Source organism: Lactuca sativa, chromosome 7, assembly GCF_002870075.4.
Source record: "Lactuca sativa cultivar Salinas chromosome 7, Lsat_Salinas_v11, whole genome shotgun sequence".
Classification (NCBI taxonomy): domain Eukaryota; kingdom Viridiplantae; phylum Streptophyta; class Magnoliopsida; order Asterales; family Asteraceae; genus Lactuca; species Lactuca sativa.
In genome coordinates this window covers 132,019,234-132,036,258 of record NC_056629.2, presented here as the reverse complement: position 1 = coordinate 132,036,258, position 17,025 = coordinate 132,019,234, and the positions used below count along the sequence as shown (strand labels likewise).

At 37.3% G+C, this 17,025-nt stretch overlaps 1 protein-coding gene and 1 long non-coding RNA gene across 2 annotated transcripts; one reads left to right on the top strand and one right to left on the bottom strand.

Moving 5' to 3' along the window:
• Window positions 1-2,119: 2,119 nt before the first annotated feature.
• Window positions 2,120-4,687, top strand: LOC111921233 (calmodulin-binding protein 60 B). The gene is made up of 7 exons (XM_023916811.3): window positions 2,120-2,254; window positions 2,358-2,433; window positions 2,567-2,619; window positions 2,818-3,299; window positions 3,374-3,534; window positions 3,616-3,810; window positions 3,892-4,687. The coding sequence occupies exons 1-7, from the start codon at window positions 2,169-2,171 to the stop codon at window positions 4,408-4,410; spliced, it is 1,572 nt and encodes a 523-aa protein (XP_023772579.1). The 5' UTR covers window positions 2,120-2,168; the 3' UTR covers window positions 4,411-4,687.
• LOC122195115 (uncharacterized) lies at window positions 3,550-4,285 on the bottom strand. Its single transcript, XR_006185108.2, has 2 exons — window positions 4,145-4,285; window positions 3,550-4,027 (listed from the first exon to the last, which is right to left on the bottom strand). It is a non-coding gene; the product is annotated as an uncharacterized LOC122195115 (long non-coding RNA).
• Window positions 4,688-17,025: the final 12,338 nt, after the last annotated feature.

Here is a 17,025-nt window from a genome sequence, read left to right as displayed (position 1 = left end):
CCCTATGGGGTGATACTATTCATATCTCCAAATATGGGGATGAAGTTTCAGTTGTCGGGTTTAGTCCCTAATTTTATATATTTATACATTTATATTTTATTTTTATCTATTAGATTTAATTTAAATATAATGTTTAATATTTATAATATTATGAAATATAATAAATTATATTAATTAATCAAAAATATAAAATTTATTTTTATTTGTTAAAACTAAATTAGTAGAGGGTTGTGTTCGGCAATTTATCTAAGTTGAAATAATATAATATACTTGGAATATACTTTTGGGGGTTAAAAATGGAGTAAAAAATGAAATAGGGTTGGAAATGAAACACTATTTACCCCATTTTTTATTCCATTTTTTGGGGAAAAAATGGGAGTGGGTTGGAGATGGTCTTAGCCTTTGCAGACTGTTTGTCTTTTTGAAGACTACATACCTAAAAATGTCTATGCGCTCTCTTTTGGTGCAGATATAGATCAGACTCTTTTAACATCTTCTAGTCTAAAAAAACAAATATATCTTTATTTTTTTTGTTTTTTTTGAATTTATATTTATTCCAACTTTATTAGTGATAAACAATATGAAAAAAAAAGTTACAATACTTAAAAAAAAGTTTGGCGACACAAACATGATATTTTTGACAAATTTATAAATAAAAATTTATTACGATAATGGTCATTGAAGTTGTTTATATAAATATGAAAAAAAAATCACAATATATTTTTATATTTTTTGTGCCAAATTTTATAAAACATTATGTAATACAGTATCGTCAATTTCTTAGAAAAATATTTATGGTATGATTTTAATTGATTTAATTGAAAAATCGAAGTTTATTTCCATCATTTATGTATCAAATTCTTTGATTCATAATTACAATGTTTAGATATAACTTTACGACAAAAATTGTTGGTTTTTATCAAATATATACGTTAATTTGTATCATTTTTATTTTCACCTTTTATACAATAATACATAAAAGCTAATCTAGATTTGTTAATTATTTATAATAAAATCATAAAAATATTAAAAAAATCACTTTGTAGTTAGAATAATCAGTTTATTTAGATTTTAGCTTATTTTAATAGTCCGCAAATGTTAAAAAAATAAACCGTCTTCTTTTTTCAGACTGCAAACGTTTAGTTCATCTCTTCTGTTGCAGAGTCTACAGATGTGGTCCGCATATTGCATATATTTTGGCTCAGAAATAACAAACAACACCTAAATAAGTCTCGAATGAGTTGTTCAGGACCGGTCTAAAATAGTTTTATGTCAACACATGAATAGCCCAAAACAATCTGGAACATGACAAATCTAATTTCAAACATGTTAGATTTCGGAGTACCTTTACGCCAAATCTCACCAACTCTGGAACAAATATTATTCCTCTGGAATATCCTTTTTCAAACAAGTTGATTATTTTTAAAAATCGAGATAAATGTGGTTTTTTTTTGTTCTTTTTTTGTTAATTACCTCATTTATAGTGGTTATTTTAATCAATATCTCATCTTTATAACTAGATAAACTTTTTAAAGCACTACAATCGAAAGAAATGAATACAAATGCTATAATAAACAAATTAATGAAAATAAATTGCTATTGTTTTTTTGCATTTATTAGCTAAAACAACTAAAACATTTTTACTGATCTATGTTACAAACCATGCAATCTTTAGTCTTTATCAGGCAGACAACATGAAAAGATTGTTTAGAAAAAAGACGTTACTTTCCCAAATATACGCGGTTATGTTTTAATATTTGTGGGGTACTTCATACTTGTCTTCGATAGAGAATTTATTCATTTATTATTGGCAAAAGAAGTAAGCCCCAAGCAATCTTCTTGGAAAAAAACATGAAATAAATATATATATTTCTAGAAAAAGATTCTGTTGGTGTATCTAATGCACTTTGGACTAATATGATACCCAAAAAGCATATTAATTAATTATACAAGAAACCCACACCCACACCCACACCTACGCCTTCACACACACTGTGGTCCACGTAGTCCTTGTACTGTTCTTGATTATTTTATATAATTTTTAGTTGACTTGGAAGCTTCAAAGAAGTTGCCTCTCACATTTTCTTTAAATAGGTTGTTAGTTTTGCTGTTTGGATCTGATCTCTACATCATAAACTGTAATTATTCAATTATCTATTGTGTGTTTGATGGTACTAAAACGACCTTCTGGCCAACGGGAAGAGGATGATTATGAAGCTAATCATCAAGCCAAACAAAGATTCGCCTCCTCAAAGTTTGTGATCAATTCTTTTATTCTATTTTCAACTTATTATAAATCAAATCATGTATTTCTAATTATATATATTTTTTGACATCGAATTTTGTTTTCTTTATAGTTTTGTTAGAAATGTAATGCAAGGAATTTCATCACAAGAATTTGCATCATCATTGGAACCATTCATTCGAGGATGGGTAAATACCACTTTTTTTTTTCTCTCTTATTCATTCGATTAATCATAATTTCACCTTTTCGAGAACCCATTTTGTAACTTTTATAGGATTTTGAATCTTATATGTTCTTGATTGTGTTCTTGGGGTTTAACAGGTCCGAGAAGAGGTGCAACGTGCATGTCACAGCTTTTGTTGTTCATCACCAAGGTTATATAATATCTTTAAAATTATGTTATCGAATAGTACAATAAATTTAAATTAAAAAAAAAAAAAAACATGGGACCCACTAAAAAATCAGAAACAACGAACACCTATCGTCAATCAATAGCTAGTTCATGTTATTATCTTTAAAGTTATGTTATTAAAGTCTGATTCTGATTCTGTCATTTTTGATCTTTATGACAGATCACCATTTAACGCGTTTGAACGATGTGAGTCATCATCGCTGCAACTTCGTTTCCAAACGAAGTTGCCTCAAATGTTGTTCACGGGTAGCAGGGTGGAATCGGAGGATAATTCTCCTGTCAGATTAGTCCTATTTGACACCGATTCCAATAAAATTGTAACATCTGGACCTTATTCTTCATTAAAGATCCAAATCGTTCCACTTGATGGCGATTTTTGTTACGATGAAGAAGAAGATTGGTCTCAAAAGGATTTTGAGGCCAAAATTATACAAGCAAGAGATGGAAAACGGCCGCTAGTCGCCGGAGATTTGGTGGTGGTTTTGAAAGATGGAATTGGGGATCTTGGTGAAGTTTATTTCACTGATAATTCCAGTTGGAGAAGGAATCGGACATTCCGGATAGGTGCAGTAGCTAATTCCGGAGTTAGAATCAGAGAAGCGAGAAGTGATGCTTTTGTAGTGAAAGATCATCGTGGAGAATGTAAGTTTATTGTCTTTTCATGATCTTAATCGATTAAGACTTTATAGCTAATAGCTTTTTTTTTATTGATTCAGCATACAAGAAACACCATCCTCCATGTTTGAGTGATGATGTATGGAGATTGGAGAAAATAGCAAAAGATGGAGCTTTTCATAAGCGATTAGGGGTGAATAGAATACGAACAGTGAAGGATTTTTTACAAATGTATGTTGCTAATGAATCCTCGTTACGCAAGGTAAGAGAATGTTGATAATTAATTTCATGAGAGGTTTATTATCGATGCAATTCGCTAAATTATCTGGATCCGATTATACAGATACTTGGTGGATCATGTAACAAGACATGGGAAACGATTATCAAGCATGCTAAAGCTTGTGTTCTAGACGATAAGCTTTATATGTATGAGGTAGATGGGATCGGACTTTTGTTCAATTCCGTTTTCACGGTGGTCGGAGCAACCTTCGACGGCCAAAACTATCTCCCCCTCGAAAAACTCGCCGGAATTCAAATGGTTTGTATTCTAAATTTCTAATTCCTCCCGGAAACTTTCTTATAGAAACAAAACTGAAACAGAATTATCCGTTCGATGCAGTCTCTAGTGGAATCATTAAAGCAGCAATTTCATAAGAGTTTGGATCGGATGTTACCGATTGAGGATGTTTCGGTTTTTGGACCGGCGATCCTAACATCCAGTTTTACAGATCTCCCGCAAATGCAGCTGACTTTACCTTATGAATTCGAGAACAACAATCAATCGGAAGTTCATTCTTCGATGCAATTGTTTTCTCCGAATGTAAGGAACAACTTTATACTAAGAGAATTTAGCGGCGAATTTAGCAACGGACCTTATGGTGAAGGATGTAGCTCCGGGCCAAGTACGCTCTCCGGTCAGGCGGCCGGTGACTATGATTTTCAATTTGGGGCTTCATTATGGCCAGGAAATGAACCGCGTGATTCTCCGTTTAACCAAATCGTCGGCCGGAATGGGTCGCCGACGCCGAGGGGACGGTGGTGCAAGATTCGAGCGGCGGTGAAGTGGGTTTCGGTGATGCGAGATGTGACTGCCAAAAGAATGGCGGAGATGTATCCGTATCTCGATTTCTCTTCTTAAAGATTGGACCTTAAATGGGCTATTTAACATGTTCTTTTGTTCTTTGAATTTGTTAATTTTTTTTTTTCTATTTGGGTTCAAATTTAAATATTGTGTGTAAAATATAGATGAAAGGTCGTTAAGTACAGGTGTAAAAGCGGCTGTACCAAAGGATGGGTATGTTTTTGTGGCTGGATTAGTGTCTTTACGATCGCCACTATTTTTACGCTTTTGTGACTTGTACAATGTAACATACATAGATCTTAGTAATGTGGAATAAGACTTTTCGTTTTATGTAGCATGATGAAGTAAACAATGTTTTTCTCTTCGTTTTAGACCATTATGTATGAACGATGGCATTGGTTATATTTAGTTGATAAAAATACATGTATATAAAAAGTATATTCACATGGGGTGATTTTGGTTATATTTAGTTGATAAAAATACATGTATATAAAAAGTATATTCACATGGGGTGATTTTTTATGTTTCCAATTAAGATACATGATGGAGTGTTTATAAAGTCCCCTCTTATGAAATTTTAGAGAAGAAAATGTTGGTTTTCTAGATAGTGATAGGGTGTTTATCCATTAAATGGATGTAAATATGGAAGAGTTTTATTCTAAATCACCAAAAAGATTAAATTTCAACAATCTCATCGGAAGCTGATGCTTAGGAAACAGTGTCGAGCACATTATATTAGATTTAAATCAAGTGTTCAATGATCCATTAAGATAGGGAAACTAACCGGTTGGCAAGAAGCTTCCCTATAAGAGGGAAACTACCATCACACTATAACTGCCAAGTCTCAAACTTAGTACATTTGTTTTTTTTTTTTTTACAAGAATCGTAAACATGTCATTATAGAACTAACTAACCTATGCCAGAGACACATGATGGAAGAGTTAGGTTATTCTTGGTTATTTTGATAACCAAAACATAAACGCGGAAATATAAACTTTGGATCTTTAATTTCGAATCTGATTAAAAGAAAACTTAAACTTGAAAGAACGATTACATACATGATTTCATTATGATCTTCAGATCTGAAGAACTAGGGTTGGATTTTTCAGTTGATCTCAAAAACTCTCTCTAAATCCTACATCAAACCCTAAAACGAATTTCTTGTATGTATTTTCGTATATGTTGTAAATCGGCTTCTTATTAGGTACTAGGTGTGAGACCCATGTATTACATGGGTTTATTTTAAAAAAAAATTAAATATAAAATTTTAACAATTTGAAAAGATTAAATTTATAAGAAAAATGAATTTTTTTTTGAATTATTAAAATTAACGAGACTTTAATGCATTGTATACATTACATATATAAACCATTTTCTAATAAATACCTTACATATATATTACCTTATATATTAAATGTGGAATTTTAATTTAATAAAATAAAAAATACAATAAAATGACAAGTGGAAAATAGAAAATTTAAAATTTCTAGAAAATGCCATGTGTCCAAATGAATGAGAAGAGGACATGTAGCAAAAACCTTCATTTATTATAGTAGATTTATATAGATAGAGATATAACTGAATGTGAGAGATATTAGGATTTAGGAGATCTTGAGTCAAACTGGGAACTCAACCCACAAGATAAACATGGTAAGTGTATATCTTTATTTATTAATAAAATCGTTCCATCAACAATTTTATATAATTTCCATAATAATAATATAAAGCTAATGATAACATTATTTATATACATTTATTAGTGGTCCCAAAATATCCAACAAACTCCCACTGGACCACGAATATATAGATGTATATATAATTGTATAAGCGCTATAATGAATGTTATCATACTATTGGTACCCTTAAACAATCTCGTCCACTAATGATACAAGTATAGGATCAAAGCGGTCTTCGTTACAATTTACGCAAATAAACTCATCAATGGTCACATATACATATATAACGAACAACATAGATTAAACACGATGTGTGGTTTTAAAATCCAAATAGATTTCCAACGAGTTCCTCTTTAGATTGAAGTGATCAAACTTCAAATAAGTGCAACTAATAATGAAGTTAACCGAATTCTTAATTTTGTACAGAAAAAACATAATTGTTCTTAAACAAAACATAAAGCACCATAAAACTCCCACTAAAACCAAATATTACACCAATGTGTGTAGTATGCTCATGAAAGACCTAAGGAGATAATCCATTTATGAGTGGATCCACTTTCATGGAGTTTGTTTATATGTGCTATGTATTTCCATTTTGCATTATTGTGTTAACAGAAGGAAACTTGATGTCAATATGCTTTGACTTAATAGAACTTATGTTGTTGGAATATAACATTGCTGACTTATTATCACAACTTTAATGGTCTTTCCATACAAATAATGTGTGTAACGCCCGTGTTTCAAGGCTAAACATTAGTATGATAATATGTAGTATGCTCCCACTAAAACCAAATATCACACCATTGTGTGTAATATGATCATGAAAGACCTAGGGAGATAATCCATTTATGAGTGGATCCACTTTCATGGCGTTTGTTCATATGTGTTACACCCCCAAACCGGAATGGCGGTGTAACACCTGTTCCAGGTTCTAGAAGTTATTTATAGTTTTTAAGGGTTTTGTGCATGGACTCGTCGAGTAGGGGCATTTAATCGTGAACGCGTGATTGGGACCTACTCGGCGAGTCAGAAGTCCCGACTCGGTGAGTAGGAGCTGTAAGAGGAAACCCTAGTTTTTAAGGGTTGCACCCTATATAAGGATCATTATTTGCACTTGTGGCCTCCCTTAGCATCTTATTATCCCTGAGAGAGACGTTTGCGGCCATGACCCCCCCCCCCCCTCCCTTAAGTGAGAGAAAGAGCTTGGTTTAGCAAACTTGGAGTGTTGAAGAAGGGATTTAGAAGAATAAAAAAGAGGGGAACCAGTAGATCCGACATCTACACTACATTGGACATCATTCTAAGGTAAAAAGTCGTTACCTTGAACTGTAGAATCTTAGATCTCTCCTCTTTCCAAGTACATGTCCATTTTGGGGCAAATGGAGTCCAATTTTAGATCTGGACGTATCATCGGGATATAGTTTCAGATCTGGGCCTTTTTAGGTCCCCAAAGTCATAAATTTGCTCCCTTTATGTAGCTTAACTCTTCCCATGCACACAAACCTTGTTAAGAGCATAATATTGATCTTCTAGCATTATGAGGCCTTGCATGCACGGAAAGTTTGCAACTTTACGTGGCATCCGTGATAAGGAAGGTTGGATCTGAAGTTTGAGACTCCACGTTCCACTGTAAAGGACCGAAAACGAAATGGGTCTAAGGGAACTCGTTGAGTTGCTTTATGAACTCGGCGAGTCGGGTTTACGGCTAAGCGTGTACGGCCAAGGAGTTTACTGCTAAAGGGTTCTCGGCTAAGTGTTTGACGTTAAGAGTTGGAGGGGACTCGACGAGTCACTCTAGTGACTCGGCGAGTCGACGAGTTATGCAAAGAACTCGACGAGTGGCCGGTTATACCTGACGAGTTGAGGTCAACATGGACTGTTGACCTTGGTTATGGACTTTGATTTTGACCAAGGTTGACTATGAGGGTATTATGGGTTTGTGTTAAGTAAATCACTTGATGGTTATATGTAACGACCAAAAATTTCAACCAAATTAAAACATTTTAATTCATTCAAAAACCGTTACGATCATACATCTTGTTTTCAAAATAGTTTAAACATTAGAGTATTTTCCCCAAAATCATATTACATAAAGCGTAAACATGAGGAGCGGTACGATCACGCCTTTGCCTTGCCACGATCTCCCAAGGCACCTGAAACAATAAACCACAACTGTAAGCTCGAAAGCTTAGTGAGTTCCCCCAAAGTACTCATACACACATAATCATACACATACAACAAAGAAAAACATACTTCGGGTCCAATCAACCTTCCGGTTGGAATACCCCTGGCTCTCAACCATCGGGTTGGAATGCCTACATAACACGAGCCCAATCATCCTACCAGGATGGAATACTCTCGGCCCACAACCATCGGGTTGGAATGCCCAAACACCTATACGTACAACAATAGCTACTGTGGGTCCAATCATCCCTTAGGATGGAATACCCCAGGCCCCTCAACCATCGGGTTGGAATGCCAAACTACTGTGAGTCCAATCATCCTACATGGATGGAATACTCTTGGCCCACAACCATCGGGTTGGAATGCCCCACTTCCTATACATACAATAACTACTACTACTACTATTGTTACTATGGGTCCAATCATCCCTCGGGATGGAATATCCTAGGCCCCTCAACCATCAGGTTGGAATGCCAAACTACTGTGAGTCCAATCATCCTACCGGGATGGAATACTCTTGGCCCACAACCATCGGGTTGGAATGCCAATCTACACTAGCAGACATGCACAAATAACAGACATACATAATACACTCTACAGAACCAACACACTAGGGTCCTAACATCCTACCGGGATGGAATACCCTCTGCTAATGCTCAACATACATAACCTGCACGTACCTCCTACCAGTGCACGTAGTGCAAAACCAACTATCGGTCTATAAATAATCACTACCTAACTACCAGGGCGCTGATCCAATAAAACTAGCCATCATACAACTATCCATTTCTCAAGGATACTAAGCTGACAAAGCATATTCTCATATCACAATCTCATCTACCAGGATACTAGCAAACATATCATCACATAACATAACAGGCTCTAACAAAAATCCAAAGGGCCGACCTTGGTGCCTTAGACCCTTAAGTACAGTGAGGAAAACTCACCTTGCAACTGCCAGAATCCTGCAACTCTCTGACTGCTGACTCGTCGGGAATCCCAACTATCATATGAAACCCATCACATAAGAAACCATCACAACTTTCTAGACCAAGGGACCACAACACTCATTAAGTCCATCATCCTCCTATTGGCCAAGACCCAAAGTTAATTTCTCATGTGAAGCCCAAAATTGGCCTAATTTACTAAATTGGGCCCACCTCACCAAATGGGCCTAGATCAAAGGTCCATAATAATTATTAGGTCTAAAATATTTCATCCATAATGTTCAGTCATGGCCCAAGCCCCACTAGCCCAATAACAGCCTAATCTCTTAAGGCCCAAAATCAAAAACCCAACAGAGGGAGTACGCTAGGCGTACCCCTCTTGGTACGCTGGGCGTACATCGATGCTCGCGGACTGGAATCGGGACACAGACCCACTACGCTGGGCATACATAAGCTTACGCGGTGCGTAATCTCACTGAACTAAAATCCTTCATAAGTTCTTAATAGCTTAAGCTCTTAAGCCCAAACTTTAGATCCATCGACCAAAAATGCCTAGGATTCAGAAAGTCTCAAACTTTATTACTTGGGACGTCCATAAAGCTCTTAACCCAAGGTCTTAATCCATTAAGACCTACCTATCTCACACATGGGACAACCAAAGCCATTGGGACCTCATTTTTCTCACTCAATACCTCTCCTAAGGTCTGAAAGGACAGCTAATCTCAACCAACTCGCATCATGCATCACTTTGGGGTTTTTGGGACAAGAATGATGTAAAAACTTCATAACACTTAGATCTACACAATATGATTGCCAAGCAAGAGACTTTATACCTCAAAAGGGCTCCAGAAGATGATACCTTTCCAGATCTACGAGCTCCAGCCACCCCACTCCTTCTTTGACAACTTCTTCTTTCTTCTTCTAGGCTCTCCTTTGCCAAACCAAGCTCTCCAAGGTCAAATTTCCACAACAATGGAAGAAGAACGGCTACTTAGGGTTTCTGAGGGTAAGAGGGCAGATATGGAGGCTGGGGTTGGATCCATAATGTTCCTTATATAGTGGTTGGCCCTAAAATTAGGGTTTCTGGACACTGGACGTACGCTGGGCGTAATTCTAGTACGCTGGGCGTACGTCGAGGGACCTCGCGTTTCATTAACTCCATTACGTTGGGCGTAACCCAGCCTTACACTGGGCGTACCCACGCGTGTCCCATGCATGCATGGCCTTACTTTGTCAACTTTTTCCATCAAGTGTCATAAGTGACAATATCTTCAAAGTGTCATAGCTCCTTTATTCTAAGTCCGTTTCCGACGAACTTTATATCCACGAAAAGGTAACGAGAAGCCCTACGCTTCTAGCAGCACACCCCGACTAGAAAGCTTCTCGAATAAAACCCATTGCCCATAAAAGACCGAAACGCCCTTACCCTTGATCTCGGGGAACCATAAATAGCTACTCTCAGAACGGGGCATTACATTATAGGCAGTCGAGAAGAAGTAACGTGGGACATATCTGACTTCAGCTTGCCAGTTCAACATTCGAGAGGTGAGTCTTCTCACCATACCGATGGGTCTAAGGCACCAAGGTCGGCCCATTTTATGATAGTTGGTATACTCGTTGTGTAGAGGTGTGTGGCATGATTTTGTTGAGAAATACGGTATAGATGGCCTTTATAGCTATGGTAGAGATAGAATTATAGCTAACGGTAAAGATAGCCTTTATGGCTAATGGTAGATATAGCTCTTATAGCTAACGGTAGAGATAGCCTTTATGGCTAATGGTAGAGATAGCTTTATAGCTAAAATGTTATGTAATATGTGGTAGAGGTGGTCTTCATAGCTGTTATGATGTGTGCTATGTGGGTTGTGTGTGGGGTATGCTCTGGGAAACTCACTAAATGTTAACTTACAGTTTGTGGATCTGTTTCAGGTACATCTGAGCCCAAGGGCAAGGGCAGAGCTTGATGGCATTGCGTGCACTCTCTCTCAGACGTTTTTATGGGACACTCTGATATTTGAAAATAAAGTTGTAATGTTTATGGATTAGAAGACAATTGTTGTGGAATTTCATGATTTATGGAAATGTGTTTGATTAATTAAAAACCAAAAATTTCTTTGAAAAATTGGGTCGTTAAAAGTTTGTATCAAAGCCTTGGTTTGAGGGATTCGGGCACACCCTCGGGTGTGCCAGGACTCAAACTAAGGAAATGGTAAAAAGAAAATTGTTTTAAAAAACAAAATGAAATAAAAAGTGTTGGGTCGTGTTTTGTGTTAAGTATTGCGTCTATTGGGCTCGTTAGTTAGTCCATTTTGTATCTCCGGTATGGGCCTGTCCATCCATGAGTTTAGTAGGGTTTAGTATATATAGGAGCTTGCATGCTTCCTAGATGGAACGAGATAGCATAGAACGATTAGAGAATTATTTCAGGAAGTTTATTGTTATCGTTCTTGTAACCCTAAAATCCTCTATAGCGGAAGTTCTTAGTCGAGCTCTGCCGAGGATTGTTTGATCTAATCATTCGACACATATTGATCCATACTTGTGTTATTTACTGCTTTTACATCCATCGCATTACCTTTTAAGAAGATCTAATCGATCTTTAAGTTTATTAATAACTTAACAATTGGTATCAGAGCAGGAGGCTGTGTAATTCATACACATCTTTTTTGTGAAAAAGGTTGCGATTAGGGTTATTCCGCATTAACTAATATTTATTGAGCCGTCATCCCATAATTGACGTAACTCAGCATTTATTTGTTTTGCCCTAATCTTATATATATTACAAGTCTGATCTTTCAAACAGGTTACGATCAAGCATGGACGAGTCACAATCAAATCCCATAAACATCTCAAATAGCATTGGATCAACGACGAAGATTCCCATCCTTTACACCCAGGATTACGAAGTCTAGGCACATCACTTTGAAGATTATGTCATTGGATCTGAAAAAAATGGATACCTTATCTGGGAAGCAATCGTGTTTGGACCATTCGCTCATTCAGCAACGTCTAGAATCATTAAAACAAAGAAAGAGTATAATGATCTGTTGAAGGACGTAAAAGATATTGCTCAAGACGAAAAGGATAAGTTTCAGTGCAACATTAAAGCATTGAGACTAATCAAATTCGCTCTTCAATCGGATACTTTCAGGCTAGTGAGTTCATGCAGCACTGCCAAAGAAATATGGGATAGGCTACGAGAGTTATATTCCACAGACGAAGATCTGGAACATTCCATTCAGACCTTACTCTTGTCTGAGTTTGGCGAATTTAAGCAAAATCCTGAGGAAACTGTTACTCAGACATTCGATCGCTTCAATCATCTTCTCAGTAATATGATTAAACACGATATTGAAAGGAAGTTGATTGAACAAAAAGTTACATTTTTGAATGGTCATAGATCTGAGTGGAGAGCGGTTGTGTCCACTGTTAAAGCTCATGAGCAATTCAAATCTTATTCGTTGGCTAAGCTGGTAGGAATTTTGAAATCCCAAGAAAAGATTGTCTTGCAGGAGAAGAATGTGGTTTCAAACTTGGGTTCCTTAGCTCTTCTTTCTAAAAGCAAAAGTGTGATGGAAGATGAAGACCTTAACTTAGAAGACTATGACCTTACATCTGAAGACTATGCAATGATGGTGTCAAATCCAAAGAGGTTTATTAAGAAAAAGTTTCCTACTAATAAGAACCGGAATTGGCAGGGAAGCTATAGTTCTGAAAAATTGAGGGAGGAACCGAAGGCAGAAGAAGCAAAGAAAGAGCCGAAAGCTGAAGGGGATTCTGGGGTGAACTGCTATTACTGTGGAGGAAAGAACCACTATGCTAAAGATTGTGTCCTAAAGAAAATGGCAGAAAAGGATGAAGAAAAAGATGAAGAAGCTGTGTTGATGAAAAAGCTGGAAGAGATCAAGAGAAAGAAAACTGCTGCTAACCCTTCTATGAATGCTTTAATTGTGCAGGGTTCGGTAGCGGATGATGAGTTCGGTGGCGTGGAGGTCTGGTCAACCGACTATGAGGATGATGAAGTCAGAAAGCCATCTCATGGAAAGGCTTATGTTGCGAAAGGTGAAGGAAGCGGTGGAAAGTGTTTGATGGTGTCGGATGTATTTAAATGAGGGGATACAACACAGACAGTGGGAATGAAGACACGAACAAGCGAGAGGACTTGTGCCTCACAGCAAAACCTCTCAGCATGCAGTTTAATGAGCTTGATGAATTAATCAAGAAGGTACAATCCATTTTTGTTTCATTCAAAGTCCCACAAAATTCATATGAAAAAGAACTAAAAAATGTAAATTCAAGAGTCTCTCATCTAGACAACAGTTTAACTCAAACACGGGTCACCAATTCTAACCTGACTGACCAATTAAGCAGGGTGTCTTCAAAGAGTGAGGAACAGAGGATGTGGATAGAGCTGAAGGAGTCGGAGTTGATCAAATCCAAAGACGAAAACATTTATTTACAAAGAGACAATTTAAAACTTTTGAAACAAAGAAATGTGTTTTGTTTGATTGCTAAGCGTCTTTATTCTAACATCACTCAACTTCATCTTAACTGTGAAATAGGACAGAAAATTCATCGCATGATTTTGCCCTTTCTTGAGTTTAAGGAAGATGAAATTGACGCAGAAGCATATAATTGCGAAAGTGTAGTTTCGTCTGAGGATGTAAATCCGACGTATATGTATGGTCTAGACAAAATCGAATCTTTCATAAAGTCCAAGGACCATAAGGACATGCTGAAAAATCTTTTGGATGAAAATGACAAACTGAAACTAAGGACCGAAACCATACAAAAGTTTGACTCATTGAATGCCAACTTGAGCTCAAAAAATAAAATTGATGTTGAAAATGCATCTGAGCTTAATGAGGATGATGATATGAGTGAAATTTCTGTAGAGGATGAAATTAACTGTTCTGAATTTGTCAAGAGCGAACCCGAAAACCACAAAAATCTTATTTCAGAAAATTCTGTGGAGTTTGCTCGTTTGTCCCACCAAAAGTCCCCGATCCTTGAAGAAAAAGCTGTTGTATACCAAAAGGTAAGGACGACTCCGAATCAGGTGTATAAGGTCACAGGAGTAACCGAACATCAGACAGCCGAACTCACAGCCATTGTAAATGAAGATAATGTTGATGGCTGTGATGAGTTCTTCTGGTCTGCCCCCATCGACAATGCTGATGAAACCGTTGGTCTATCAGAACGGACATCCTGGAAAACCAAAGACAGATATGTGCCAGAGCCTTTGAACAAGCCTGATAACTTCAACATACCAAGTACTAGTGGTACAAAAGATGCTCCTGAAGAAAAAGGAGTTCCTGCAAAAGATGTCACTCCTTCAAGCGAAACATCATCAGTTCAAAGTGAGCCAGATGATAAGAAGCAAAAACAAAAAGCCAACATCCATCGACAGCCGAAGCAAGTAAAGAATCAGAAGCAGCAAAGGAATCAGAGATACAAGAAAAATCTCTCTGAATGAAAACATTTTTGGCGATCTCAAAACGCCCATTTCTCTTATCATGACAGAAATCCAACGTCAGAGAAAAATGCTGTTAGGAAGCAAGAAAGTAATAACAACCGAAAGGAAAGGTTCAGTTATGAGGATCACAATAACCGAAAGGAAAGGTTCGGTTCAGAGAACACCAGCTACCGAAAGCAAAAGTTCGGTTCCGAGAGCAAAAGCAATCATGGTTCAAGGTTCGGTCCCACTAATAATAAAAAACAAAAAGGATACCTAGAACCTCAAGTCAAGCAAACTTCTCAGTCTAACTTCTCTCATTCTAATTCTTCTCAACCTCATTCTAAATCCAATTTTGTTCATACTCAAAATCCAAAATCTTCAACAGATTTGAAAGGAAAATCGAAGGTTTTTTCAGTCAAGACTGATCAAAAGCATTCCAATGTCCGAGTGCCTAAACCTGAATCCAAACCGTCTGTAACAAATGCCAATAAAATTAAGGTTTTCACCATTAAAAAGAAAGATGAAACAACTTTAATAAAAAGAACATATCTTGTTGACATCTCTCTTACTATTCCTGTTCCTGTGAAAGGCTCACGTGGACCCAAGAAACTTTGGGTTCCTAAATCTGCTTAATTTTTGCAGGTTATCAGTGACGAGCAGTTTGACGAAGAATGGTATATTGACAGTGGCTGCTCACGTCACATGACAGGAAGGAAGGAAGAACTGAGGGAATTTCGGTCTCTTTCAAACGGTGGAAATGTCAAGTTCGGGAACAACTCATTCGGCACGATAAAAGGCTATGGAATGATAACAAATGGAGATTTCACAATCAGAAAGGTTGCATACATTGAAGGACTATAGCACAACCTCATTAGTGTATTTCAGCTTGTTGGAGGAATCGGTCTCAAGGTCTCTTTCGACGATGAGGGTTCAAAGATAATTGAAAAGAAAACAAAAAGAGTAATTCTCAAATCGGAGCGCAAAGGCGAAATGTTTCCCCTGAATCTCAAACCTATCAAAGGAAATCCAACTATTTGCCTGTTATTCAAAGCACAATCTGACGAAAGCTGGTTGTGGCACCGAAGGCTCTCTCATCTCAACTTCAAGGATATCAACAAACTTGTCACATGTGGTCATGTTCGAGGTCTTCCATTGCTCAAATTCGATCGAGAACATTTATGTGCTACATGTGAAATGGGGAAGCAGAGTCGTCAAAGTCACCCATCGATCGTAAACACTAAAGTTGTTGAACCATTAGAGTTAATTCACATTGACTTGTGTGGTCCATCATCTATCGAAAGCATCGGCGGTAGCAAGTATATTCTTGTTATTGTTGATGACTTTTCACGTTTTACATGGGTGTTCTTTCTGAAGCACAAATCTGAAGCAACTCTCAAGCTAAAGACGTTTATCAAGTAGGTTGAAGTGCAGCTGAGGAAAGTCGTTCGCAACATCAGGAGCGACAATGGGCTGGAGTTCAAAAATAAAGAATTCGAAGACTTCTTGGCAGAAAAAGGAACCAATCACAACTTCTCAGCTCCCTACACTCCTCAACAAAACGGAATTGTCGAAAGACGAAACCGATCTTTGTGTGAGGCGGCCCGAACCATGCTAAGTTTTGCTTCTTTACCTTTATATTTTTGGGCTGATGCTATTGCTGCAGCATGTTTTACGCAGAACAGGTCCTATCTCAATAAACGCTTTAATCTCACTCCTTATGAGATCATCAACAACAGGAAGTCAAATGTCAAATTCTTCCACGTATTCGGCTCACGGTGTTTCATCTTCAATTCTAAAGAACATCGTAACAAGTTTGACGTAAAAGCCGATGAAGGGATATTTCTGGGATACTCTCTCACTTCGAAAGCATACAGGGTTTTGAATAAACGTTCAAGGAAAATTGAAGAAACTTATTATGTGACTTTCGATGACAGCTATGTCAAAAAGCTGAAGGCCAGTGAAGACACAGTTGGAGAAATTTTTTCTCAAACAGGCCAACTCACAGCCTCGATTGCAAACCTATTTGAGAAGTTTGTAGAGTTATTCGATGAACCAGAGAAGGCCACTCTCTCGGAAGCTAGTGCAGCGGACAACAAAGTAGATCATCTGAAGCAACTCATCGAAAATGCTTCCAAGCAAATGAATGAAGGAGGATCAAGTTCCAACGACCCCCCACAGCACGATGCTTCAATTGAGGGGGATGATCCACCTTCTTCTTCACAGCCGGGCTCACATGTTGAGGGGGAGAACTGTTCTCCAGCTGCTCCCAAACGCACAGCTATACCCGAAAGCCAATCTGTACCCGAAAGTCCTGTGGTACCCGAAAACTCAACACCACCAGAAACTCCTGTAGCTCCGGAAAGTCAAGATATACCTGAAAGCTCATCTGTAGAGGGGGAGAATGCTG